This window comes from Theropithecus gelada, chromosome 6 (genome assembly GCF_003255815.1).
Source record: "Theropithecus gelada isolate Dixy chromosome 6, Tgel_1.0, whole genome shotgun sequence".
Classification (NCBI taxonomy): Eukaryota; Metazoa; Chordata; class Mammalia; order Primates; family Cercopithecidae; genus Theropithecus; species Theropithecus gelada.
In genome coordinates this window covers 155,881,268-155,906,569 of record NC_037673.1, presented here as the reverse complement: position 1 = coordinate 155,906,569, position 25,302 = coordinate 155,881,268, and the positions used below count along the sequence as shown (strand labels likewise).

The 25,302-nt window shown below is 43.3% G+C and overlaps 2 protein-coding genes and 1 non-coding gene across 3 annotated transcripts; 1 reads left to right on the top strand and 2 right to left on the bottom strand.

Moving 5' to 3' along the window:
• Positions 1 to 1,221: 1,221 nt before the first annotated feature.
• On the bottom strand, positions 1,222 to 2,753 carry LOC112627101. The gene is made up of 2 exons (XM_025389427.1): positions 2,081 to 2,753; positions 1,222 to 1,316 (listed from the first exon to the last, which is right to left on the bottom strand). Exons 1-2 carry the CDS (start codon positions 2,751 to 2,753, stop codon positions 1,222 to 1,224), a joined length of 768 nt encoding a protein of 255 aa, XP_025245212.1.
• Positions 2,754 to 3,037: 284 nt separating this feature from the next.
• Positions 3,038 to 19,274, top strand: IL12B (interleukin 12B). The gene is made up of 8 exons (XM_025388465.1): positions 3,038 to 3,639; positions 7,319 to 7,406; positions 10,740 to 11,015; positions 11,559 to 11,676; positions 13,548 to 13,762; positions 15,166 to 15,323; positions 17,248 to 17,379; positions 17,960 to 19,274. The coding sequence occupies exons 2-7, from the start codon at positions 7,319 to 7,321 to the stop codon at positions 17,377 to 17,379; spliced, it is 987 nt and encodes a 328-aa protein (XP_025244250.1). The 5' UTR covers positions 3,038 to 3,639; the 3' UTR covers positions 17,960 to 19,274.
• On the bottom strand, positions 15,894 to 16,019 carry LOC112627277. Its single transcript, XR_003120122.1, has one exon. It is a non-coding gene; the product is annotated as a U4atac minor spliceosomal RNA (small nuclear RNA).
• Positions 19,275 to 25,302: the final 6,028 nt, after the last annotated feature.

Sequence of the window (25,302 nt, the reverse complement as noted above, 5' to 3'; positions counted from 1 at the left end):
AAAGGCTGTGGGAGCTTGTAGGGCAAATTATTTGCTCCTAAGAGACATAAACAGGAAAAGATAGACCTTTCTTATTCCAGATGTCATCAATTCTTAGTGGATTGATGCCTGGAACTGCAGAGCTCCTTGGAAAACTACACCCAGGGCAACCTAATTGATGTAGATGTGAAATCTGTTCAAGTGACCTCTAGGAAGTCACCGCAAGTGACTGAATACAAAATAGACTGTTGCAAGAAAAGAGCAATTTGCCGAACAATATGTACAGTATGATCCCATTTATACAGCCAGATAGATATAAATACATAGAGAAGCATTGAGAAGCTCTGCAGGAATGCTGGCAATGGTAACCTCTGGAAGCCACAGGAATCAGGGCTTCGACATTGTATGCTATGTATATTTGTATTGTTTGAAGTTTTTACAGTAGGATGCATGCAGGTATTGCTTACGTAATCTTCTAAACATTTTAATTGTTATAAGTACACATGGCTTCTCCTTTATTTGAAATGTGTACTAGATGATCAAAGCATTCTTCTAGGAGAAAATACGTTTTTGTGGCCAAAAAAATTCTTGAAGTTATTTTTGGTTTTTAGGGGGTTTCCTCCATCTCACAGCTTAATCATCAGTCACATTAACCTTGCAACTCAGCATGCCCTCTGTCAGTAGACCTTCCTCGTCCATAGGGTAAGCCATAGAAAGCTTATGGGTATCGGTTCATTTTGCCTGGGATCACGGTCTGGATTGTGAAGTGGGACATGTTAATAAACCTCTTCTCCAAAATCAGGTCAATGGGCATTCAGCTGTTATTACCAGAACGCTGGCTGGCTGTGCAGGGTGTCCAGAGATGAGTGAAGCATAGGTTGTATCTCCAGGCAATGGAACACAAGTATACAGCCTGTCTCAGAGAGTGGGCTGTGGCCTCCACATTAGAACAACCTGCCAGTGACCACATTAGAACCTCCACTGTTAAAATGCAGGTTCCTGAGCCCAATCCCAGATCTAAATCACAATCCCCAAGCATCAGCCCCAAGAACCTGAATTTTGTTATTATATGCAGAGAAAGTACAAGAACTACTTCCTCTGTGGGTGAACTGGACTTACCAAAGTAGTCAGTCCCGAGGGGCAGAGATGGCATAGGTGCCAGTTCTTCTTTTTCATCCTAGATGCTCAGAGTCAAATTCGTGGCTCAGCTCTAGCCAAGTGATTTCATTGTGGGAGGACAATTCAGAGCCCTGTTCCAGGCTCCTCACATTGATTCTGTCTTCTTCCACTCCTCTTTGTCATCTTTGATGTCCCCTTGTGAGCTACCAAAAGACTTTCTGGGACACGACAGGATAACAAAATAAATAAGTGCAAGCAGCCATTCATTAAACATTCAGCCAGGATGTTACTTTAACTGCATCCCATCATATCTCATTAATCTTCACACCAGTCCTAAGATCAGGCACTATTATTAACCCGATTTTACAGATGTGAGGAACTGAGGCTTAACGAAGGTAAGTAACTTGCAGGTGTGAATACCCAGCTCTCTAACTCCAGAGCCTATCCTCTTAAAACCCTATTACTTGTCCCTGGTGGAGGTGAACACGGGGGGCCCTTTCATATAGGACTAGCCCTTGGGCTGCAATCTGAGCGGGAAAGGGAGGATCACAGCATACTTTGAAGCTTCTTTTGCATAACTGGCGCTGGATTTTTACTGAGACTTTACGTTACGGTTTTGTTTTTTTGTTTTTTAATTTTGAAGGTGCTTTTATGAACACATGAATAAAATATTTGTGTCATTTTGAACCTTATTTGTCTTATTTTATACATGTATTTATTTATGGGGGGACACAAGGACTCATCTGTAGTGGTGCAGCCACTGTAAATAAATTAGTGAAACTACTTCACGTCAATTTCATATAAAGTTTTCTGTTCAGTACACTTCAGTGATGGATGGAAGGAAATTAATACATGTTTACAAGAAGCCCCTCCCTCAGTTGTTACATATGCCACAGAGATACCAGTTGTGAAAAGTGCAGGTGCACTTACACACATACACACACACGCACACCCCACAAATGGTATCATACAAACAACATACCTGCAATCTGCTTTGTCCACTTAATTGTATATCTTGGATACAGAACTTGTTTCACTGGAAGGCTAAAAGGCAAAGTCTGGGGAGGCCTAGAGAACACAGGGGATGGGAGGAGGCACTCTGAGCTGGAGGTAAGGTCTCCACCCCCCGCAAGAGCACAAGGTCGGATAACCAGTGGGAATGCCGGCTTGGCTGCCAGGGCCCTCCCCGGCGAGACAAACGGCTGGATGGAGGAAGTGTGCGGCTGGGAAGCTCCGCCGCTCTCGCCGGGTTTCCCATTTCCCCCTCCCCGCGCTGAGACGGCGAGGAAAGTTAGCCCGGAAATCTGCGCCCGCCTAAAACCCGGCCTGGTCCCAGTCACCGCCCCAGGAACTTCCCCCGCTGCAGGGGCCGGGGTCGAAAGCAGGGATGGAGAAGTGGACCCGCGCGGGTGGACTCCAGGGCGCGGGGGGACTCCGGGACGCGGGTACCGTCTCGTAGCGACCTCTGTCGGCGGCTCTGGGGATCGCCCGCATCTGTCTGCGTGTACCTGTATACGTGCAGGTACGTGTTCCTGTTCACGTGCAGACTGGGCGGGGGATGGGGGGGGGTCCACACCGGTGTACACTTTTGCATACCTCTTAGCAACTTGAAATTCCACCACAAGAGATATCTTTATTCCACTATTCCTGTGCATCTGCGTGGAGCCCCTAGGGTCATAGATTTGTGTGCAAATGAAATGAGGATGTAGTCTGGGTGCCCAAGAGGGGTGCCTTGAGTGTGGTTGTCTGTATGCCTCCCTGAGGGTATTTCACTTTCTGCTCCCATCCGCCCCTATGAGCGAGTACCTATGAGCACAGGATGTGCACATATTTGAGTCTTATTAGTGGTATACCCAGTTTCATCATCTCCCCGGGGTTGTGTCTGTATGAATGTGCATGGGTGTGTGTGTGCACGCGTGTGTTCCCACTCGGGGAATGTGGGCAGAGGTGCATGGAGCCAAGATGGGTGGTAAATAGTATGTTTCTGAAATTAAAGGACTAATGTGGAGGAAGGTGCCCCAGATGTACTAAACCCTTTGCCCTTTATCTCATCCTCTCCAACTTGGGAAGAACCAGGATTTTGCTTTTAAGCCCTTGGGCATACAGTTGCTCCATCCTGACAAGAACTCAGCCTCCCATCTGACCGCCCCTTGGCCTTCCTTCTTCCTCGATCTGTGGAACCCAGGGAGGCTGCCTAGTGTTGTCTCTAAGCACCTTGGCCATGATGTAAACCCAAAGAAATTAGCATCTCCATCTCCTTCCTTTTTCCCCACCCAAAAGTCATTTCCTCTTAGTTCATTACCTGGGATTTTGATGTCTCCTCGTTATTGATACACATACAGAGAGACAGACAAAAAAGGAACTTCTTGAAATTCCCCCAGAAGGTTTTGAGAGTTGTTTATAATGTTGCAACAAGTCAGTTTCTAGTTTAAGTTTCCATCAGAAAGGAGTAGAGTATATAAGCTCCAGTAGCAGCAACAGCAGCAGAAGAAACAACATCTGTTTCAGGGCCATTGGACTCTACATCCTGCCCAGAGCAAGGTAAGCACTTCCCAAGCCCCTTCCTCCCTCCCCTCACTGTGGGCCTGCAGTTGTCCAGGTGTAGAAACCGTTAGTGTGCTACCCCAGCACCTGGCAGCAGGCAGTTGATGGATTCCTGGAAGCATCCCTGATGAGTCACATGCTGGAACATTAGTGAAAACTTAGTACTTTGGGGTCTGATGTACAGTGTCCATTTTAAAAGCCAACTAATAATAACTGTATAGCAAGATCTGTGTGTATGCATATTTTATGGAAATGTTTGTTTTATCTTATTTTGAAATGGTATGTATTGATGTATAAAAGTATATTCCTAAATATTAATGCCCGTCAGTGAAAGGATTGTATAGAGCTAAAGTGAGTGGTGCCTGCCTTACTATTGAAACTTTTAAAAAAGCCTTTCATGCATTCCTTAAAGTAATTGAATTCATAATTATATCTTATAACAGTGTTACAAATCAGACTTGCTCCCATATTTGTGATGGTCTTGATCATCAGTTGTGATGTCAACCAAACTGATAGCTGGGTTCCCCATTCTTGTGGATTAACTAACTTTGGCCCCACTTAAAAAATGAAAAGCTATTATTACTTCCTGAAGAGTTTTAAAATCTGTGAGAAGGGGGAAAAAATAACCTTTACTGTACTGGTGTCTGATACTTGCCCAGGTAAAATTGTGTGCAACAACAATGCCATTTTAACAAAGGCATTACTAACCCCCAGGTGATGACCCACTTTTTCAAACAAGGAATTTCAAGATACTAGATGGAATGTGGGTAACCTCTTAGAGTTTGTTTTACTGGAGTCTGAAGTTGTACGATTTCCGTACATTCCTTCATTCTACTAATAAGTCATGGAATCCCTCTATGCTGGACTCTGGGGATAAAGTGTGAAACAAGATAGACATGATCCACGGCATAAGAGAGTTCACTCAGTGTGGCAGAGAAGACAAACAGTAAAGAAGAGACTGTATTGTTGCCATTGTAGTAAATGCTATGGGAGGAGGGGAGCAAATAGTGGGTCCTGACTTCATCTAGGCACCATGACACTTTACATGAATTATGTTAGTAACTCCTTACTACAGTAGCATGCCCATTTTACAGATCAAGAGTGTGGGGCTTAAAGAGACCAAGTGACTCACCCAGAGTCACATAGCTAATAAGTAGAAGAGCTGGGATGACAGTTCTAGAAGTCTGCCTGGCCCTCAAACTGGGGCTGTTTGCATGTGCCACCCATGCCATCTCTGACTACATCTTTTTGTTTTTTAATAATAACTCCCTTTTCTAATTAAAGGTAACAAACAAAATAAAACTTGAAAAAGAGATGCCCACCCAAGTGTCATTGGCATGCTGATGTTGGCACCAGTGTTGGGAAGCCCTTAGCATACTCCAGGAAGTAGGAGTGTGTAACGTGGGGTCCCTTTGTCCTTCATGCAAGGGTTTCAGGAATTTAGAAAACCTATGAAATTGCACACACAAAAGTTTGTTGTAATCCTCAAGACTCTCAAACTGACCATGCTGAGGAAATGTGGGCTGAGGGATGGCGCTGCCTAGTATCAGCTGATCGGCCAGAGCCAAAGGAGGTGATCCGTCACCATCACCTCTCCTGGACAGTGCTCTGTGGTTTCAAATGTAGGTGATACTAAAACGGGAGTTGTTTCTTAGAACCATGGCCAGGGTTCCCTTGACCCTGAAATACAGTTCACCTGAGATTGTCAAATGCATCTGAGGCATGCAGAGGAAGGGCTGGGCACACAGCTAGTGGGAAAACCTCAGCGTAAGTGGGTATAAAGGAATCACCAGGAGATACCAGGAATCTCCACTGTTTCCCTTCCAGTGTGCCAGCCTCTGGGTTTTACAGTCCCATGTAATTGCGGTACCTCTGTGTGCATTTCCCTACTGCCTGGAATGACTTTTTTGACTATCCATGATATATGAAACACAGAAATACCAAATTGTTCCCTCACCTCTTCCTCTAGGTTCAAGATAATATGTTATTGGTTGCCTTCTATAATATGTTATCTTATTGCCTTTCCCAACAAGCCTTTGAGATAAGTATTATGTCCTTTTTATAGATGAAGAGACTGAAGCTCAGAGAGTAACTTGGCCAAAATTCAAGCCTGTGTCTGTTTAACTTCAAGCCTGTGAATGTACCAACTGGTGCCCTGTGCCAGCTAGTACTTTGCTACAGTCATAACCTAGACTGAAGTGATAGCCATGCCCCTAAAACTTCATGCTGCGGTGACAGCACTGAGCAGTGTCCAAGAAGACTTGACTTCTAGTCCTGTCTCTGCCACTCACAAACTTTATAAGGGAATAAAGTACATAGCAAGGTCCCCCTAGGGTGAGCAGCAGTTCTGACAAAGCTGTGATTTGTCAATATTCAGTCACCCAACCCAGGAATGCTCATTTTTAAGGTATTTGGCTGAAACAGTTGAGCATTGCCCTTCATATAATTTAAAACAGTGGTTTCAGAACCGTGTTCCTCCAGACCATGGGTGCTCTGCAAGGTGAATGGAGTTGTTTCAGAATGTTTCAATAATCATCTCTACCTCATTTGTAAGTGGCATGTAATTGTTGCAATCTGAAGATTTTCATAAACCCTGGATACTAACCTAGACTGGTTTCTCTATCAGATGGTGGCTGATTTAACACAAAATTATGCATTTCATTATTTCATGGTGGATATATCAATATGTTGTGGTCTTTTCCCAATGAACACTTTGATTTGCAGAGATTCTGGTCCCTGAACATGGGTTAAACCAGTGGTTCTCAAGGTGTGGTCTCAGCGCCAGCGGCATCTGCTTCACCTGGAAACTTTCTAGAAATGCATATTCTCAGGCCCTCATCCCTGCTGAATCAGACACTCTGGGGGTGGGACTCAGCTGTCTGTTGTAGCAATGCTTCCAGGTTATCCTGATAGTCACTCAAATTTTAGAAGCACTAGGTTCTCTATGTGGGAGAGAGTAATCTTTGGACTTGGAGAACAAAAGAAGCTAAACCCCTCCAGCAAGGGCTGGTGACCAGATCATTGCCAGACCTTGAAAGTTCGCCTCTGTGTTACCTTTCCTGTCCCTAACCCAAGTCCTTCAGCTCTGGGGGTCCCAGCACACACTGCCTTGTGCTGCAGTGATACAGATGTGTGGCTCATCTCCCCAGCTGGCAGGGAGGCATTTAACACACTGACTTAATAAATATTTATTGAGTAAAAGTATTTGCTCCTAGGAAGCGGGATCCAGGTAAGCCCTTTTTTTCTCTCTCAACCGCTTCTAGCCCAGTGCTCTTTATGTAGTAAGCACTAAATAAACAACTGCTAGATGTTGATCCAGAAAGTCACATTCCTTCTCTAAGCTTTAAGTTTCTCATCTTAAAAATAAGAGGATTGTATCACACGGCTTGCCTTAGGTCTCTTTCAGCTCCAGAGCCCCAAATACCCTACGGTTCTCTATTTGGTGATGTTCTTCCCCCAGAGACTGCCATAGAACTCCTGTAATTTACTTAGTATTTGCTTGACAGTATGGAGAAGAAAGGGGAGAATCAAGATTTTATTTTTTTTAAAAAGTAGCTAGAATGTGTATATGGTTCACAAAGGTAACAAGAATTATTGACATTCTTTCTTCTCTTTTTCCTTCCTCTTCCTTCTCTTTTCCTCCTTCTCTTCACCCTGCTTCTCTCTCTTCTTACAGATGTATCACCAGCAGCTGGTCATCTCTTGGTTTTCCCTGGTTTTTCTGGCATCTCCCCTCATGGCCATATGGGAACTGAAGAAAGACGGTAACCAGCCTCTCATTATTCTCTGTGGAGGCCCCACTTCTAAGCCAGGACTCCTGGGCAGCCACTGGTGGGAAATCAAACTGAAATAGGCAACCATGCACTGGGTCCTCTAGAGAAAGCCATCACTCTGGGAAAATGCGATACCATATCTCTCTTTTCCACCTTGATGGTATCTATATTGTTTGGTTTTCACATTGGATGACATTGGTACACTATGGTAGGAAAAGACATATGATATTTTCTAGTATTACTAAAAACCAGCGGTTTCACACAATTAAAATTCCAAATGGAGGATTTGCAAAGTATAACAACTGTGTTCATTTCTCATTCCACCACATGATACTGCCCCCTCAGTTGGCACTGTGATGACCTACCTTTGACCAAGCACTTTGGAGGGAGCATAGGATTCAGACTCACATTGACTTGGGTTCAAGCCCTAGGTCTGTCAATGATCGGTTATGTGACTTTGAGCTGGGTCACCTCTGATCCTGAATTTCCTCAACTGTAAACTGGATGTTACAAAGTGGATGCCTACCACATGGGTTATTCAATGGGTTAATGAATGCAGAATACAACTCAACGGATAGTAAAGTGAAAGTAAATGTCAGCTAGTGTTACTATTTTGGTTGTTTAAAATATCTCTCATGACTCAAGAGATACTTTTTATTATCCCAATGATCAGTAAAAATTATTAGTAGACTAATAGAATAGTTAATGGTAAAATAAGGGTTTCTGCCCATCCTTCTAGGATCTCACACTCAGTAAATGTGCATTCTGATCGTTGGCTGTACCTGAAAGACCCTCAGATGTTTATCATTGAAGCCAACATCATGATGTTGGCAATTACTATCTTTGATTGTATAAAATAACAGTTAATGTTTATTGAGGGCAGTGTCTCACTTAATTCTCACAAGAGCCATATGAAGTAGAGACTGTCTGTATCCCATTTTACAGATGCTGGAAACTGAGGCCAGAGAGATTAAGTAACTTGCCCAATGTCACAAACCTGGTAAGGGTAGAACAGGGACTTGATCCCATTTCTGTCTTGCTTCAAAGCCGGTGCATTTAAATTTGTGAAAAAGTTTTTACAAGGACATGAAGTAATTTTTTCCTGGGTCTTTGGAGAGCTGAATAAGAGGAAACAGACATACATTCAGGATGAAAAAGTTTCAGGTGATGATCAGAAATAATCTTTTGATGTTCTGGAGAGCACCATCTTGAAATGGGTACCTGAAAGAAATTTGGGACCACTCCTCTCTTCTCAAGAATTTTGGGAAGACAGCAATCCAGCCACCCCTTCTACATGAGGGTTTCACAGATTTAGACACTGTCTTGAGTAAAGGCAAAGGCCTGAGCCAGGGGTATATGGCAGATCCCTTCCAACCCTGGGATTGTTAGTGAGCTCAGGAAACTTGACCCTGGCATATTTGACCCCTTAGTGACTTCTGATTTGGTAAACCACAGAAATTCCAGAAAATCAATGCAAGAAACGCTCCGAGGTGTGACTTAGGAGGGCAGACGATGCAGTGAGGCTAAGTGCCAGGTTCTTGATGCTCCTCTTCAGCTTTCCTCCTGCAGCTGTTTTCCCTGCTGTTGAGCAAATGTCATCTAGGGCTTCTGAGCCTCAGTTGGGACAGGAAAGTAACCATGCTGTTCAGGTGTCAGGGGGACAAAAAAAACTAGAAAAAGTCAAAAGGGCCACATGGTTTTACATCAGCACAGCTAATCATTTCCCCAGAGTTGGACCCCAAATGCTTTTGACCTCTTATTTTTGTGATCCATTCAGTCCTTATAATCCAATTGATGTAAAGTGAAGACTTTATATTCTACAATGCTTTACATCCGGAGGCCAATAACAAGAACCACCATTTATAAAGCATGTAAGGGCACTGTGTTAAACTCTTATGTGAATGAGCTTATAGAATCCACATATCGACCTTCTAAAGCAAAGGCTAATATTTTTCTTATTTTAAAGATGATGACACTGAGGCTTAGAGTAGTTGAATGTCTTGCCGAAGGCCACAAGACTGGAGTAAGGGCTAGAGCTGCTTCTAAATCCAGGCCTCTGCCACTCCAAAATCCAGGCTCTCAACCACTGTGACTAATAAACTTGAGCAGGCATCAACATCATCTGGAGAGCTTAAAAACCAAATGACTGAATCCACCCCAAGGTTTCTGATTCAGCAGCTGAGAATTTGCATTTCTGATCCATTCCCAGGTGATGCTGCTGATGGTGTTCCATCGATCATGCTTTGGGAGCTACTACATTAAACAATTCTATTCAATTAATAATTTATGCATGGATAAAAACATGAGTGAAGCTTTGCTATGACACACTCTGAAATAATATACTAAACCATTCCTCAAAGGCCAGTTTAGACACCAGCATTAGGCATCCCTTGCAAACCCAAGAGACAAAAGGTCTGCGCTGTAGCCCTTGTACTTCTGGCTTGATGTGACCACGCTTAGATCCTTGGCCTCAGTACCCGTCTTCATTAAATGGGAAGACTAAGATCTACTGGATTGCTTCATAAGAGTGTAAGATAGCTAAAAACAATAATAATAATACAGAGAGAATGAAAATCTCCATTGGTAATTTAAAACAAAGGAAACTAAATCCTTAAATAACCATGGAAAATTGTTAAGAGAGTTTCTCTGTACAGCTGGCTGACTCTTCAGTCTATAAATAACAATAACTAACACAGAATTTACTGTGTGGCAGACACTGTGCTAAGTACTTTACATGCTTTTTTTTTCTTTCATTTAATCCTCAGTCAAATGTATGGCAGATACTGTTATTATTATCATTTTACAGATGAGGAAACTGAGGCTCATGATAATTAAGTACCTTGTTCCAAATCCCCCAGCTGGTTAGTGGAGACAGGATTACAGTCTTGGTTAGTTGTTCTCGACACCCTGAGCTTTTAACCACTATGTTATTCTGCTAAATATTGTACCCTGCCATATTCTTTATGAAACTGAAATTGTGCTGAAACTTTCTCTCCCCCAGACCTTTGGCAAAGAGTCTTGTGCTGTTTGCAGTTTTTGGTATATTAAGGTGTTTCCAATTTGCTAAATAATAAAAGGTTACTATTAAAGGCAGCCTTCCAGTCAATGAGTCAATGGCAGCTATAAAACTCTTTGTTTCTCTTTTCCATGACCTTGAGCCCAAGCAGGGTCTAATGCCTTGAGATCATCTCAGCAAGCATTTGCCAAATACTTGTTGTGAACAAGGTTGTGTTTAGGCAGTGGGGATGCCCAAAGAGTTAATAAAACACAGTCCCAGAGTTCCTGGAGCTTACAGCCTGGTTCTTTACTTCCTGTGCATTCCAGTTTATGTTGTAGAATTGGACTGGTACCCGGATGCCCCTGGAGAAATGGTGGTCCTCACCTGTGACACCCCTGAAGAAGATGGTATCACCTGGACCTCGGACCAGAGCGGTGAGGTCTTAGGCTCTGGCAAAACCCTGACCATCCAAGTCAAAGAGTTTGGAGATGCTGGCCAGTACACCTGTCACAAAGGAGGCGAGGCTCTAAGCCATTCACTCCTGCTCCTTCACAAAAAGGAAGATGGAATTTGGTCCACTGATATTTTAAAGGACCAGAAAGGTAATTCTATGCCCTTGGATAGTATCAATTTTCTCTTTCGCTCATAAGAGTTAAAAACAACAACAACAACAACAACAAAGTGAAAAGCCAAGTCATGATAAATGTAGTTAATGAATTAACATCAAGTCTCTTATTGATGTTAACCTCCATTTTCCTTTGCTTTCCTGGACCCTTTGGGTTATCAACCATCAAAATCTCATATTAAGGGAGTTTCATGGTCAATCTGAATGTTTAGCCTAATGTTTTCTTTAAATAATGGTGGTATTATTTAACGGCTAATGGAAATTAACCAATAGTGTATCGCTCTGCACTGGGGTGATAGCCTTCAAAAAATGAATGCCTCTGCTGGGCATGTTAGGTGCGTAGTGTACTCTGCAGAATCAACACCCTACTAGGAGACCCTCCCAATCCTTATGGCGCTACCCAAGAGGGAACGCGTGGAAGAACTTCACCCTGTACATCTGGTGACCTGTGATTCATCACAATCAAAACCTTTCTGCAAAAGACTCCTAAATATTGAATTTTTGTTCTTTTCAAATCCAGAACCCAAAAATAAGACCTTTCTAAGATGCGAGGCCAAAAATTATTCTGGACGTTTCACCTGCTGGTGGCTGACGACAATCAGTACTGATCTGACATTCAGTGTCAAAAGCAGCAGAGGGTGAGTGAAACTGCTCTGGTTTCTCAGCATTTTGCTAGAACTATTTCATTAAGAAATTAAGGGCAACCTCTCAGTGACCTATCAGTTAATGAAAAAGGGAAAAACAAAGTCAAACCCATATTTTTTCAACCGCCCTTCCTTGTCTACATTGAAGAAAGAACATGGAGATTTTAGCCAATCACTTGAATAAATATATGTGTTAGGGCAGGATATTATTGGGAACTGAGAATAGTCTCTGCTGTGTTTGAACCCACTCATCCAAATTGCCTGGCCATGCTTCCTGATGGCTCGTAGCACCAAAGAAAGGGATAAAAGGAGAATTCAAAGCTACAAATGACTTGCTGAAATTGCACCTGGAGTCAAAAATAAAAACAAGAGCTCCAGGGTGTAGATCTTAGGGGCCCTGAAGCAGACTCCAGAACTCGATGAAGCCTCCCGAAATTTTCCCAGGGCCACTTCAACTCCTTTTACTTCTGCTGACACCACTAATCTGAAGTTCACTGTTGGTCCAATGCACTTGGACTTTCCCTAAGAAAGCAATTTCCATAAATACAAGACCTATGTGTTAACCCCCATGTGACTTACTTTAATCATCACCTAAGCAAACCCCAGGTGACCATCCTGAGTTTACTATGATTTCACTGAGTAAATTAAGCATTGGGGTCTCACTTTTTCATCTTTAAAAGGAAATGCTTACTAAAGAAATGTTTCTCCAAGTGCATAAAGACATAATCAGCAGAGGAATGGTTAAATAAAACATGGTACACTATACTCTGGTTTAATGTGCAGTCATTGAAATGGATAACCCAATCTATATGTTTTGTCATGGAGAGCTCCCCATAATATGTTCAGAGGGGAAAAGGGTAGTTACATAATCATATGTATACAATTTGATCCTAGTTCATAAAAATAAAATCCATATGAATATTTATAGGTAAAATATATATAGTAGATATATATAATGTGGAGATATATATAACACAGATTATATATATAATGTGTTATATATATAATATATATATGTGCATATATATATAATGTGGATATACAATTATCTTGAATATTCATTGAAAAAGTTCTGGCCAGACACAGTGGCTCATACCTGTAATCCTAACTCTTTGGGAGGCTGAGGCAGAATGATTGCTTGAGGCCAGGAGTTCAAGACCAGCCTAGGCAACATAGTGAGACCCCATCTCAGCAAATATTAAAAATAAAAAAATTAGGTGGATGTGGTGGCACACACCTGTAGTCCCAGCTACTTGGGAGGCAGAGGGAGGGGATCACTTGAGCCTAGGAGTTTGAGGCTACAGTGAGGTCTCATCCCACCGCTGCACTCCAGCCTGGGTGACAGAGCAAGACCCTGTCTCTTTAAAAAAAAAAAAAGAGAGAGAGAGAGAGAGAAAGAAAGAAAAAGAAAAAGGAAGGTCTGGAAGGATACAACAAGCTATTATTAATACTTATACCTGCGGAGAGCAGTTAAGGCTGAAGGAGGCATATACTTCTTTCCTTTATATGGATCTTTATCATCTTTACTTTTATAATTAGTGTGTATTGATTTGTGTATTGATTTTATAATTAAAATGGGAAAAATGAATTTAAGTTTTTAACAAGGGGGTTTAATAATCAGGGATTCTAGATCTAAAACAAACAAACAAACAAAAACTTCCATATTCATTTAGTCCAGAGACATGTAAGTGCTCTTGAAGCTAACCTTTTTCTCCTGGGGAGGGCGGTTTCTTACCTTCTGGGTAGAAATCAGCCCAGTTGGAGAAACTGTGTCCTTGGACAACAGTTGAGGCCTTACCTGCCTTACTGGCTACAATCACTCTCCCTAATGTGTAACACAGGCTAATTTCTGTCTTTGACTTCAGCTCTTCTAAACCCCAAGGGGTGACGTGTGGAGCCGCTACACTCTCTGCAGAGAGGGTCAGAGGGGACAATAAGGAGTATGAGTACTCAGTGGAGTGCCAGGAGGACAGTGCCTGCCCAGCCGCTGAGGAGAGGCTGCCCATTGAGGTCATGGTGGATGCCATTCACAAGCTCAAGTATGAAAACTACACCAGCAGCTTCTTCATCAGGGACATCAGTGAGTGTTGGATGATTATATGTGCTCCATAAGGAAAGATACCATTTGTCACATGTTCACAATGCCCCATGCACTGGGGTAGGTGGTTGATAAGCATTATCTCTTTTATTCTGCATCCAAAAACAAAATACGATGTAGATACTATTATCTGCATTTAAATTGAGTCTTAGAAAAGGTAAGCAACTTGCCCCAGATCTCAGATCTTACAGCTAGCAGTTCTAATCCAGATCCACTCCACTAGAGCTGCTCTTTGCTGCACTTTGATTCAGCTGCCAGATAGTTTCCATGATGAATCCCAGAGCCTAATCAAGCCTAATATTCATATTCAGAACCAGGGCTTCCCTACTAGTGGCAATTATTCCCAACCAATCTTTCCTTAGCATTTGAAAAAGGACTTCTTTCTTAGAATTTAAACCCTTCCAAAATGGACATCTATTTTTTTTAATTGGCAGATAGGGATTTCACCTATCTAAGTCATTTCCTTTACTATTTATTCATGGACCAGGCAGCATGATAAAGTGTAACAGAACCAGAGAACTTGCTTCAAAACTCATGGAGGGTTTGTACTCGGTGGGTGGGATCTAGTTCACATAGGGTGGCCAAGGAAGGCCTCTCTGAGGAAGTGACGTTTAGCTGACACCAAAAGGAAAGATGTCAGTTGTGTTAAGAGCAGAGGGAAGCATATTTGCGAAGAACTTGCTAGGAGCCATGATCTTTGTGTGGAGCAGCGCCAGGCCTACAGAGCCCAACCACATACCCCAGCATATCTCCCCCTCCTCTTATCTAGAAGACCTAATTGAGGAAGGAGTCTTTGTGAAACTCACTGCTGTATCCTTCATGCATAGTCCCGTGGCTGGAACATAATGGGTGCTCGGTATTTACGGAATAAACAAGCACATTGAGCATAGAGACAATTGACTATAACTGCTCTAAGACATGTCAGCACCAAAAGCTATGAAAAGACAAAAAAAAAGGGCAGTAAATAGAAAATCTATCTTCTCATCCCCAGGGAGAGGCTCACCTCAGTTCCATGTTCAGTGCAAAGTGAGGGATGAGCACAGAGAGGGTGATCCTTCAGTGCATGGCCCATACCATTAAAGCAGAGGTCTTCTCACTGTGCAGTCCCATCTGATTGTTCAGTGATGAGGATTCTGAGCATCTCTCAGATCCTGCAATAAATGTGGATCTGAGATGTGGCCATTGAGAACAACTGCCTTCCCTAGGCAGCGGCGCGAGCACCTGCAGCAGAGGTGCCGCACATGTGCCAGCCAGGTGCTCACAGAAGTTAAGTAACTATCCAGCAGACTCAGAGCTGATCAAAGGTGCAAAGGAGATCATAAGCCAAAACCAGTGAACTCCGAAGTCTTATTAGGAGAATAAAGCATGTTTATCCTCTTCCACAGTCAAACCCGACCCACCCAAGAACTTGCAGCTGAAGCCATTAAAGAATTCTCGGCAGGTGGAGGTCAGCTGGGAGTACCCTGACACCTGGAGTACTCCACATTCCTACTTCTCCCTGACATTCTGCATTCAGGTCCAGGGCAAGAGCAAGAGAGAAAAGGTAAGAAGTGATTCAGGTGCAGTATATTCCTTGGTCAGTTTTATGGACACCCACCATAAAGTGAGAAGATGAATGATGATAATAACAACTACATCCATGTATCACTTAACAAAAGGGATACGTTCTGCGAAATTCATCGTTAGGCAGTTGTATCATTGTGCAAACATATATGGTGTACCCACACAAACCTAGATGCTATAGCCTACCACACATCTGGGCTTTATGGTCTAGCCTGTTGCTCCTAGGCTGCAAACCTGTACAGCATGTTCCTGTACTGAATACTGCAGGCAATTACAACACAATGGTTTGTATATCTAAATAGAAAAGATACAGCAAAAATGCAATATTATAACAATATAGGACCACTGATCATATATGTGAGCCTTCTTTGACTGAAATGTTATTATGTGATGCGTAATTACTTTTTTTTAGCACTTTTCTATGTGTCTAGAACTGTGCCAAGGGCTTTCCATGTTTATTTCACTTAATCTACAAAATTAACCCGACAAAGGCAGCTGGTGTTATTCTTGTTTTTTTACCCCCTTTTTCTGTGGAAAAGAGGTTTTCCTTTTGTCCAGAAACCGTGGCAAGGTAAAGCAAAGCTGTAGCTGATGCAGGAATTTTGTGTAGGTGTTAGCAGCACTGCCCTCACTATGTGCTCATTGGACAGTAGCCCAACCCCAAGAAAAGGATGGTTGGTAGCCAGTAGTATTATCATCATTTCACAAGTGATTGAAGACTCAAAGAGGTTAAGTGACTTTCCCAAGGTCACCCAGCTAGGAAATGACAAAACCAGGACACAAACTCAATCTGCCAGACAGAAAGGCCATGCACTTAACCACCCCACCACCTCTGATATTGGTCATTGATCTTGGCACTCAGAATCAGTTCTGATAGAGGAGACCTGGGCTTCAGAAGCCTAAAATTGCTGTTTCAACTGAGTCCATGTAGTGAATGATAGAACAGGCAAGAGATATTACCCCCAAAATGGATAGCTCCTGGCAGTTCCAGATATTATAAAATTATTTTATTAAACAGAATATCTACACCTACAGAGGCTAAGATATTGGCTTCCCAGCTTCCTCGCCTTACAGCAGAATTCCTTTGCCTACTGCAAGGTTCCAGAGGCCCTTTTGTACAGCCCCAGACTCCTTTGACCCCACTTTTAAAATCACTGGACAAAGCCCTAATTCAGCATAACGTTTAGCGTGTGGTAGAAATTCAGTGAGCTAGTTGCTCTCTGGGAAAAAAATTAGGTGGGGAGGCTATTCTGGAGTAGATATTTATCTAAATATTATTTTATGTCTTGGCGAGTACTTTCCCTATTTAAGATCTGTATGATTAATAGGTGATATTGAGTGCTTCCTATGTGCTAAAGACTTGCTAAGAGTTTGACATGATTTTTACCTTGAACTTCTACAATTCTATGAAGTAGGCATTATTGTCATCCCTATTTATAAGTGAGGAAACAGACACAGAGAACCTAAGATATTTTCCTGAAGTTACACAGTTATTAAGTAGCAGTGACAGGATTTGAAGGCAAGTTTTCTGATGAAATGATCAGGATATGGTATTTCTGAATATCTCAGGGATGGCTAGAGCAAATCTGTCTCTCTCTCACCATCAGCTCAGGACTGGGTGACTGGCCATGGGGCCTTGAGGCAAGGCAACTGTGCTAGAAAGATGAAAGCTGGGTCAAACGATTTCTCCCTCAAGGGCTTACAAAGTACAAAAGCTGCACCTATATGTGGAGTGTCTGCCAGTAGGTGGTTCAAGTTCTATGCACGCCCCTGTGAATTGCAAGTGTAGTGTCTTAAGACCAAGATGGACTTGTTTTGGGAGAGTATGCGTTGCAGAAATAGGCTCGGCTTACCCTGTGACTATGTTGCCAAGGGGCCTTCACAGCTTTCCTTCTCTTTTTCAGAAAGATAGAATCTTCACAGACAAGACCTCAGCCACGGTCATCTGCCGCAAAAATGCCAGCTTTAGCGTGCAGGCCCAGGACCGCTACTATAGCTCATCTTGGAGCGAATGGGCATCTGTGCCCTGCAGTTAGGTGAGCAGGCCCTCAAAGCCCAGTCCAGACCTGCACTCTCAGTACACCTGGGTGCAGGGTTATGATTGGGGGCTGCGTTGGAGAGGAAAGGGGGATGGGGTGGCCGGCACCCAGTCGCCAGAATCAGAAACATACATTTATTCACTAACAGATATTTATTTGGTGCCTGTGTTATGTAAGACACTGTGCTGGCCACAGGGATATTGCAGGAAAGAAAACAGACCTGGGTTCTGGCCTCCTAAAGAGAAACAAAGAAGAGAGAGAGGTAGCCAGGAGGCAGAGCATGGAGGACTTGCAAGCTTGCAGGATTCAGAACCTTGTTCTGGGAGCCCTGGGCCCTGAAACCCACTGAAGGGTTTTCAGCAAGGAAGTAACACAATCAGATATTCTTTTAAGAAAACTCTCAAGAAAGCCTCTGGCAAGTGTGGTACCAGCCAAATTCCAGGCCACATAAGGAAGGCCTGGGCCTTCTGGCATGAAATCCCCAAAACCCGCTTGTCCAGGATCATGTGTTGTGAGAAATAAGAAGAGTTTGCTGTTGCAATGTTACCCCACATAGACTTTTGGCATTCTTTTCCAGGTTGTGATCCCAGGATGAAAAATTGAAGGAAAAGTGGAAGATATTAAGCAAAACGTTTAAAGACACAATGGAATAGACCCAAAAAGATACTTTCTATCTGATTTGCTTTAAAAAGTTTTTTTTAGGATCACAATGATATCTCTGCTTTATTCGTGTAGGTGGATGCTAAATGCTCATTGAAACAATCAGCTAATTTATGTATAGATTTTCTAGCTCTCAAGTTGCCATGGGCCTTCATGCTATTTAAATATTTAAGTAATTTATGTATTTATTAATGTATTACTGTTATTTACCATTTGTGTGCCAGGATGTATTGAATGTTTCATACTCAATCTATCAGGATCAGTCCCTACTACACAAAATGTGAATTTAATTTTATTTATACTGACAACTTTTCAAGCAAGCCTGCAAGTACATCAGTTTTATGACAATCGGGAAGAACGCAGTGTTCTGATACCAGTGCCATCATATACTTGTGATGGATGGGAACGCAAGAGATACTTAAATGGAAACCTGACAATGCAAACCTGTTGAGAAGCTCCTGGAGAACAAGATGCTAGTTCCCATGTCTGTGAAGACTTCCTGGAGATGGTGTTGATAAAGCAATTTAGGGCCACTTGCACTTCTAAGCAAGTTTAATCTTTGGATGCCTGAATTTTAAAAGGGCTAGAAAAAAATGATTGACCAGCCTGGGAAACATAACAAGACCCCCGTCTCTACAAAAAAGTTAACAATTAGCCAGGCATGGTGGCCTATGCTTGTGGTCCCAGCTATTCAAGAGGATGAGGCAGGAGGATCCCTTGAGCCCAGGAGGTCAAGGCTACAGTAAGCCGTGATTGTGCCACTGCATACCAGCCTAGGTGACAGAATGAGACCCTGTCTCAAAAATAATAATAATAATAAGATTGAAATTAAAATTCAGGTTTAGCTTCAATGGCAGTCCTCACCCCCACCTCTCTAAAATACACAGGAGGATGGCACAGAAACACCGTAAGTGTCTGGAAGGCAAAAAGATCTTAAGATTCAAGAGAGAGGACAAGTAGTTATGGCTAAGGACATAAAATTGTCAGAATTGCAGATGGCTTCTTCACAGCCATGTGAGAAGCAGACAGATGCAGAGAAAATCTGGAATCCCTTTCTTATTAGCATGAGTGAACCTGATACACAATTATGACCAGACAGTATGGCTCCATGAAGGTGCTACTTTTACGTAATGTATGTGCTTTCTGTAAAGTGATTACATTTGTTTTCTGTTTATTTATTTATTTATTTATTTTTGCATTCTGAGGCTGAACTAATAAAAACTTCTTTGTAACCATATTTTGGGCATTCTCAGCTGATTTGAGTACTCTGCTTGCAAGCCTACCAGGGGTGCATTTCTTCTCCTGTCATTTAAGAATTGCCCTTTCTTGAAGTGATCCCATTCCAAATTTTGCAGAGTCGCTCTTTCCCCTTATAGTATTTCCAAAGTCAGTGTCTTCCTGAGCTCTGGGGATGTCCCTGTAATCTGACCAGAAAGGATCCTTTGCAAGGGCACTGAGCTGCATTGTGCCTTTTTTAGGGGTGGATGCTCTCACTTCTTCCACCCTCGATCCTGGAATCGACTCTACTGGTTTCCCCAGAATCATGAAATAAAACTCTAACCTGGTGCAGCCATGGACATCTCAGCTCTTAGGTCCAGCTCTAGTATTTATTGAGGGTTTGCTCTATATATGGACATGTGCTCACCCTCGGGGTTGGGAAGTTTCAAAAAGCCTTGCATTGTGTCTCCCAAACAGTGCCCACTCCTGACACTGCTTATAAGACAAGGATGAAAAGTTAACTTCACTACCATTAAATGCTGAAATGTTCAGGGTATATGGTATCCTGCGGTGAGAATGGAAAAGAAGGATCTGTGTAACCCAGCACCATCCAGGAAGACTCGTCAGAGAAGAAAGGGTGCCAGCTTTGGGCTAAAGAATGGGCAGGGCCTGCCAATTCCCCTTGGTGCTTCCCACGGAAGGAGCAGATGGTGGGATCTGAGGGAATGCGCTCCAATTTCCTGCTATCCCAAAAATCCAAGTGCGCACATTCAGGCTTCCTTGCCATGGCAGGGTAATTACAATAAGGGTGTTTGTTTACATTCCTGATTTTCAGCATCCCCTGGAGCCCTACGCCCCTATGCTCCTGGCCTGGAGGAATGGTGGGTGGCTCCTGTCATTCTACTCCAACCTTTGGAGCATGTGTGGTCCCGTGTCATAAGCCCACACTTGACAGCATATGGTTGTTAATAACAAGTGTTTGTCCCCCTACAGGGTCTTTCATCTACGGTTACCAAAGTATTTAACGGACATTTAATGAACAACACTAACCAGATTTTAAAAAATAAATAATCACATTTCATAAGCACTGAGAACTGGAGACCTTTCCCCAAATTTCTGGCCAGTCTGGGGCAGAGCTGAGATGTTCTGGCTCCCAGCATGCCCAGTGCTTTTGCGACATGACCTCTTGCAGTCGATAAATTTCAATGCATGCAAGGCAGTTTTTCTTCTTTAGTCTCCAGGACTGTCCTTTTTCTTGTAAATCTAGCCACTACACAATGTATTAGATGTCTAAGCCAAAGATCTCAGGACTGGGAATCAGAGGAGCAGACTCTAGTCCTAATTATGGTTATGTAACAAGTCTGTTACATAATCATGTGACTTTGAGCAGAGTGTTGGACACAGCCTGCTGATTTTCCAATCAATACTCATTCCCAACTGTTTTCTCCCCTGATGCCCTCTTCAGCTGTAGATGTTGGTAAGTTTAGCGACCACTTTTTCAGCCACCTTTGTTGCCCAGCAAAGCCAAAACACCCAGTTCTGGCCAATGAAATATAAGAAAATTCTGCTGGGAGGGTTGCTGAGAAGCTTTGGCTTTTCTGATGAAAGACAGAGCCATGGCTAGCATCACCCTTTCCCTCCTTCCTCCTCTCTTGAGCAGAAAAAATCTAAAGACGCATCAGAGGACACCTTGAGCCCAGCATGAAAGCCATCATGCAAAAACTCAAGCTAGAGACTCCAGGCCAGACGCTGTGGCTCATGCCTGTAATCCCAGCATTTTGGGAGGCCGAGGTGGGCAGATCACCTGAGGTCAGGAGTTTGACACCAGCCTGGTCAACATGGTGAAGCCCCATCTCTACCAAAAAAAATACAAAAATTAGCTGGGCATGGTGGTACACTCCTATAATCCCAGCTACTCGAGAGGCTGAGGCAGGAGAATCGCTTGAACCCAGGAGGCAAAGGTTGCAGTAAGCAGAGATCACACAATTGCACTCCAGCCTGGGCAACAGAGCGAGACTTTGAAAAAAAAAAAAAGAAAAGAAAAGAAAAGAAAAAAGCAAAAAGCAAGACTCCAGACCCTCATGGCATCATGGAGCAGCTGAACTAACCACTGTATCTACCCACCCCAGATTTCTTGACTTCTTGACATGTGAGAAAGACAGACCCATATTTGTTTCTGCAAATTTATTGCAGTGAAATATTCATAACATAAAATGTTATGAATTTTTTTTATTGCAGTGAAATATTCATAACATAAAATGTAGCATTTTAACCATTTTCAGGCGTACAGTTCAGTGGCATTAAATCCATTCATATTGTTGTGCAACCATCACCCCACCCATCACCAGAACTATGTAATCAGTCCCCCATCTATGAGAGGCTGCTGGCCAAGTCAGAAAAAGGAGCCATGCCAGCACAGGAAGAAACCTGGGGTTTGGTGTCAGAAAACCTGGTTCTGCCCCTCATGGCTGGCATGGGCCTGGTGAAGACATGGAGCACTCGTTCCAGTGACATCAGGTGGGACTTTGGTGATACCCTACTTCGCTGACCTCTGTGAGGTGTAAAACAAGTGAGGACATAAACCTGCAGGCCCCCCTTTGACATCTTCAAGTGTCATACCCTTAGGAGTCCATCTCCCCGCTCCCATCTTCAAGAAGAAAGTGAGAAAACTAAGGGCCAAATGCAGCCATAGAAGCTGCCTCACTAGGTCCCTAACAACACTGTGCAGGAGGAATTGTCACCCCATTATTACAGATAAGGAAACTGTGGCCAAGGTCCCTGTTCCAAGGGCAGCTGGAGCATCAGCAGGACTCACCTGAAGGCAGGAAGAGGTTGGAAGATCCCACAGGAAAGCACCTCCACTGTCCTTTCATTCACTATTTTTGGAGTCCCTGGTAACATCTGTGTCCCTGGCACCATCCTCAACTTTTTGGATACAGGGGTGAATAAGCCCCTGCCTTCTCATGGTTTCTCATCTCCAAAGGACCAAATGCTTGGAATTCTAAGCACTGGAGGCCACTTCTTAAGGATCAAGGGCACTATTAAATGAAATAAATAATTGGTTTAATGTGATGGTCACTGTGCCTGGCTCACAGGAAGCACTCAGTGAATGGCAGCTATGTCCACTGACTAGCTGTGATCTTGAACAAGTTATTTAACATCTTCAAGCCTCAGTTTTCTCATCCTTCAAATGGAATGATAGTACCTACCTCATAGTGTGGTTGTGAGGATTAAATGAAATCATGTTCAAATATTGCTTTAAAGGGAACCTGATCCAATAAGTAAAAGCTTGTTGTAAAGTAAAATGTACCTGATCCAATAACTAGAAAGCTTATTGTTATTAGTTTTATTGTGCTATTTAGAACCTGAAAGAAGCATAATTCTGGACCCTGTGCTTCTTGCAAGGTTTAGGGGACGAAGGGGTGGTTTTTACCTGGACTTGGTGTGTCTGAGAACCAGGTTGGCATGGAGGAATCATTAATCAGCCAGTGGGGATGAGAAAGCTGGTCCAGTATGTTAGTAGATTTAAAAGCCTCTCCGGTGTAAAATCCCTTTCTTATAAATAAAATCGCCAAAACGTCCCCATATGGGGGTATCAAGATGCCGTGAACCCCGTTCTTGCTTTCAGGGATTGTACAGTCTGGCGAGAAACAGAAAAGGGAATTGGTGGTGAATATAATAAAATGTAACCTGGCTGCTGGCTGGGTTAAAGGTATGTGCAACATAAATACTTCTTTTCACAAAGGTTTCCATCTCCCGGGAGGAGCCCTTTCATTCCCTTTCACCTTCTCTGGATGTAATAATTTGACATAAACCTACCAATTCACCTTACCTATAAATCAGACTTCAATCATCTCTGTCTCGTTTCAGTATAGCCCTTCTTGCAGGACGATGTTTGAGAGCAAAATGTATTTGGACAAGACTTTCTCCAGAGGGTCATGTTATACCAAGGAAATGAATTCCCTCTCTCAAGTTCATAAACCGCAAAAATAAAATCAGCATTCTGGCTGAAGGAGGAGGAAACCAGGCGCGCATACCGAAAACCCTCCTTCTGCGGGAAGCGCTGGGCGGAGCTGATTTGCATTTACCTTCACGCAGGCCTGCGTTCCGCAGGAGGCGCAGAGCGTTCTGGCAGCGCGCCCGCCCGCCGCGGTCGTGCGCAGCCGCTCCACCCGGTGGATGCTAGCGTGTGACAGGCCTCAGGGCCCTGCAGCTGCTCACTAAGTTCCCCCGTCTCCTTTCATAAGGAGTACCGTCCCTTCACTTCTACCCATCGGGCGGCTTGCAAAAAGAACTAACCCGGGCATGGGGGATTTCAAGGAACTGAATATTCCGCCAGTGGCTCTGGGGTTTGGTGAAGAGGGAAAGTCGAGGGACAAATTTTGGGTAAGCCACAGTGTTCAGTGAGCTTCCTCCTTCCCACGACCAACATACAGATAGGTGTAATGAAGCTAAAATGACAGCAAGAGCAACATCTGGAAGAAGTCCAGAGCGCATGAGGGTACACTTGATCCTGAAGTAAGGAGACTGGGCTCATACCTGGGCTCACCACTTACCAGCTCTGTGCTCTGAGGCAATTCCTTATCTCTTTGTGTGTGTTCTCACCTCTAAAACAAGTATGCTAATAGTGCCACCATCTACTGGGTGCTGTGGGGGTTAAATGAGTCAAGGCTCACTGGACCCAGTGCTCCATCGCCCAGGCTGCAGTGCGGTGGCACAGTCATAGCTCACTGCAGCTTCTAACCTGCAGCCTCAAACTCCTGGGCTCAGTCGATTCTCCCGCCTCACCCTCCCGCGATTGTTTTTCTCAGAGTAGGCCAACAAGGAGTGGCAATCCTCAAGCCCACTTCTTCCCTCCCCATGAATATGAAGGTTGACTTTGGACATGTACAGAAGCCTCCCAGTCCTAACTCAGAAAGCTGTGTCCTTCCAGTCACCAGCCCTTTGCTGGGCATATAGCCAGCACACAGCAGTGACATCTCCCTGGAATCACAGCACCCAGAGCAATGCCCTATTTTACCAAATTATTGTACGGGTTTCTGCTCAACCTTGTCAAACATCCTCCAGCCATGGCTTGTCCATTTCCCTGAAACTCCTCTTCAATGAGTGTTTGGGGTGTTGAAGGGTTAACCAGCCCCATGGTCCCCCAACTTGTTTGAGCTAGGGTCCCTTTGTTCAAATGGAAATCTTAAATGCAATTCTAAGATACACAGGAATTGGGGAGTATGGTGACCAAAGGGGCTTTAGTTGCATCTGCAACGTTCTAATTTCTTACAAGGAAAATATATTAGTATATTTTTTGCATAATTAAAAATTAATTTTTTATAAATTTCTATATATAAAGTAGGCAAAAGCAGAGCTGCTCTGGCTGAAGCCTCACACCCACTTATTCCCTGTCCCCTATTCACCACTGAGAGCCCTAAGGCCTCTTCTCAACACTCCTAACGTCTGCAGAACACAGTTTTATAGATGATGAAACTGAAGGACAGAGTTTGGTGCCATGTCAAAACACCCGGAGTCTGATTAATGCCAGGGCTCAAACTTGAGTCTGGGTCTCCTGACTCCCATTTTGGCAGTTCCTGTTTGTAATTCCCAGAAGTTGGCCACCTAAAGATACTTTCTTTTCAACTTTTCATTCTGAAATCATTTCAGACTTTGAAAAATATGGCCAAAATAGTTCACAGAAGTCCCAAATTACTATCATCCGGTTTCTCTACTGTTAACATAAACATGGTGTAATTATCCAAAACAGCAAATTAACATTGGTCAATACTACTACCTAATAGATAGATCTTATTCGAATTTTGCAAATTTTTCCACCAATGTGCTTTTCCTGGTCCAGGATACAATCTAAGACCCAACATTAAATGTAGTTTCATGCCCTATAATCACCTCAAGTCTGGGGTGGTGCCTCGGCCTTCCTTAATCATGTACTACCTTGACACATTTGAAGATCTGGGAGCAGTTATTTTGGAAAATATCCCTCAAGTGAGATTTGTCTCATGTTTCTTCATGATTAAATTTGGGTTCTACATTTTTGTC

Coding starts and splice junctions, on each gene's coding strand:
- LOC112627101 (XM_025389427.1), bottom strand. CDS start 2,753: ATGCACAGGAATAGTGGAATAAAGATATCTCTTGTGGTGGAATTTCAA. Junction 1,317..2,080: donor GTGGACAAAGCAGATTGCAG/GTATGTTGTTTG, acceptor GTCGTGTCCCAG/AAAGTCTTTTGGTAGCTCAC.
- IL12B (XM_025388465.1), top strand. CDS start 7,319: ATGTATCACCAGCAGCTGGTCATCTCTTGGTTTTCCCTGGTTTTTCTG. Junction 11,677..13,547: donor AGTGTCAAAAGCAGCAGAGG/GTGAGTGAAACT, acceptor CTTTGACTTCAG/CTCTTCTAAACCCCAAGGGG. Junction 15,324..17,247: donor GCAAGAGCAAGAGAGAAAAG/GTAAGAAGTGAT, acceptor TCTCTTTTTCAG/AAAGATAGAATCTTCACAGA.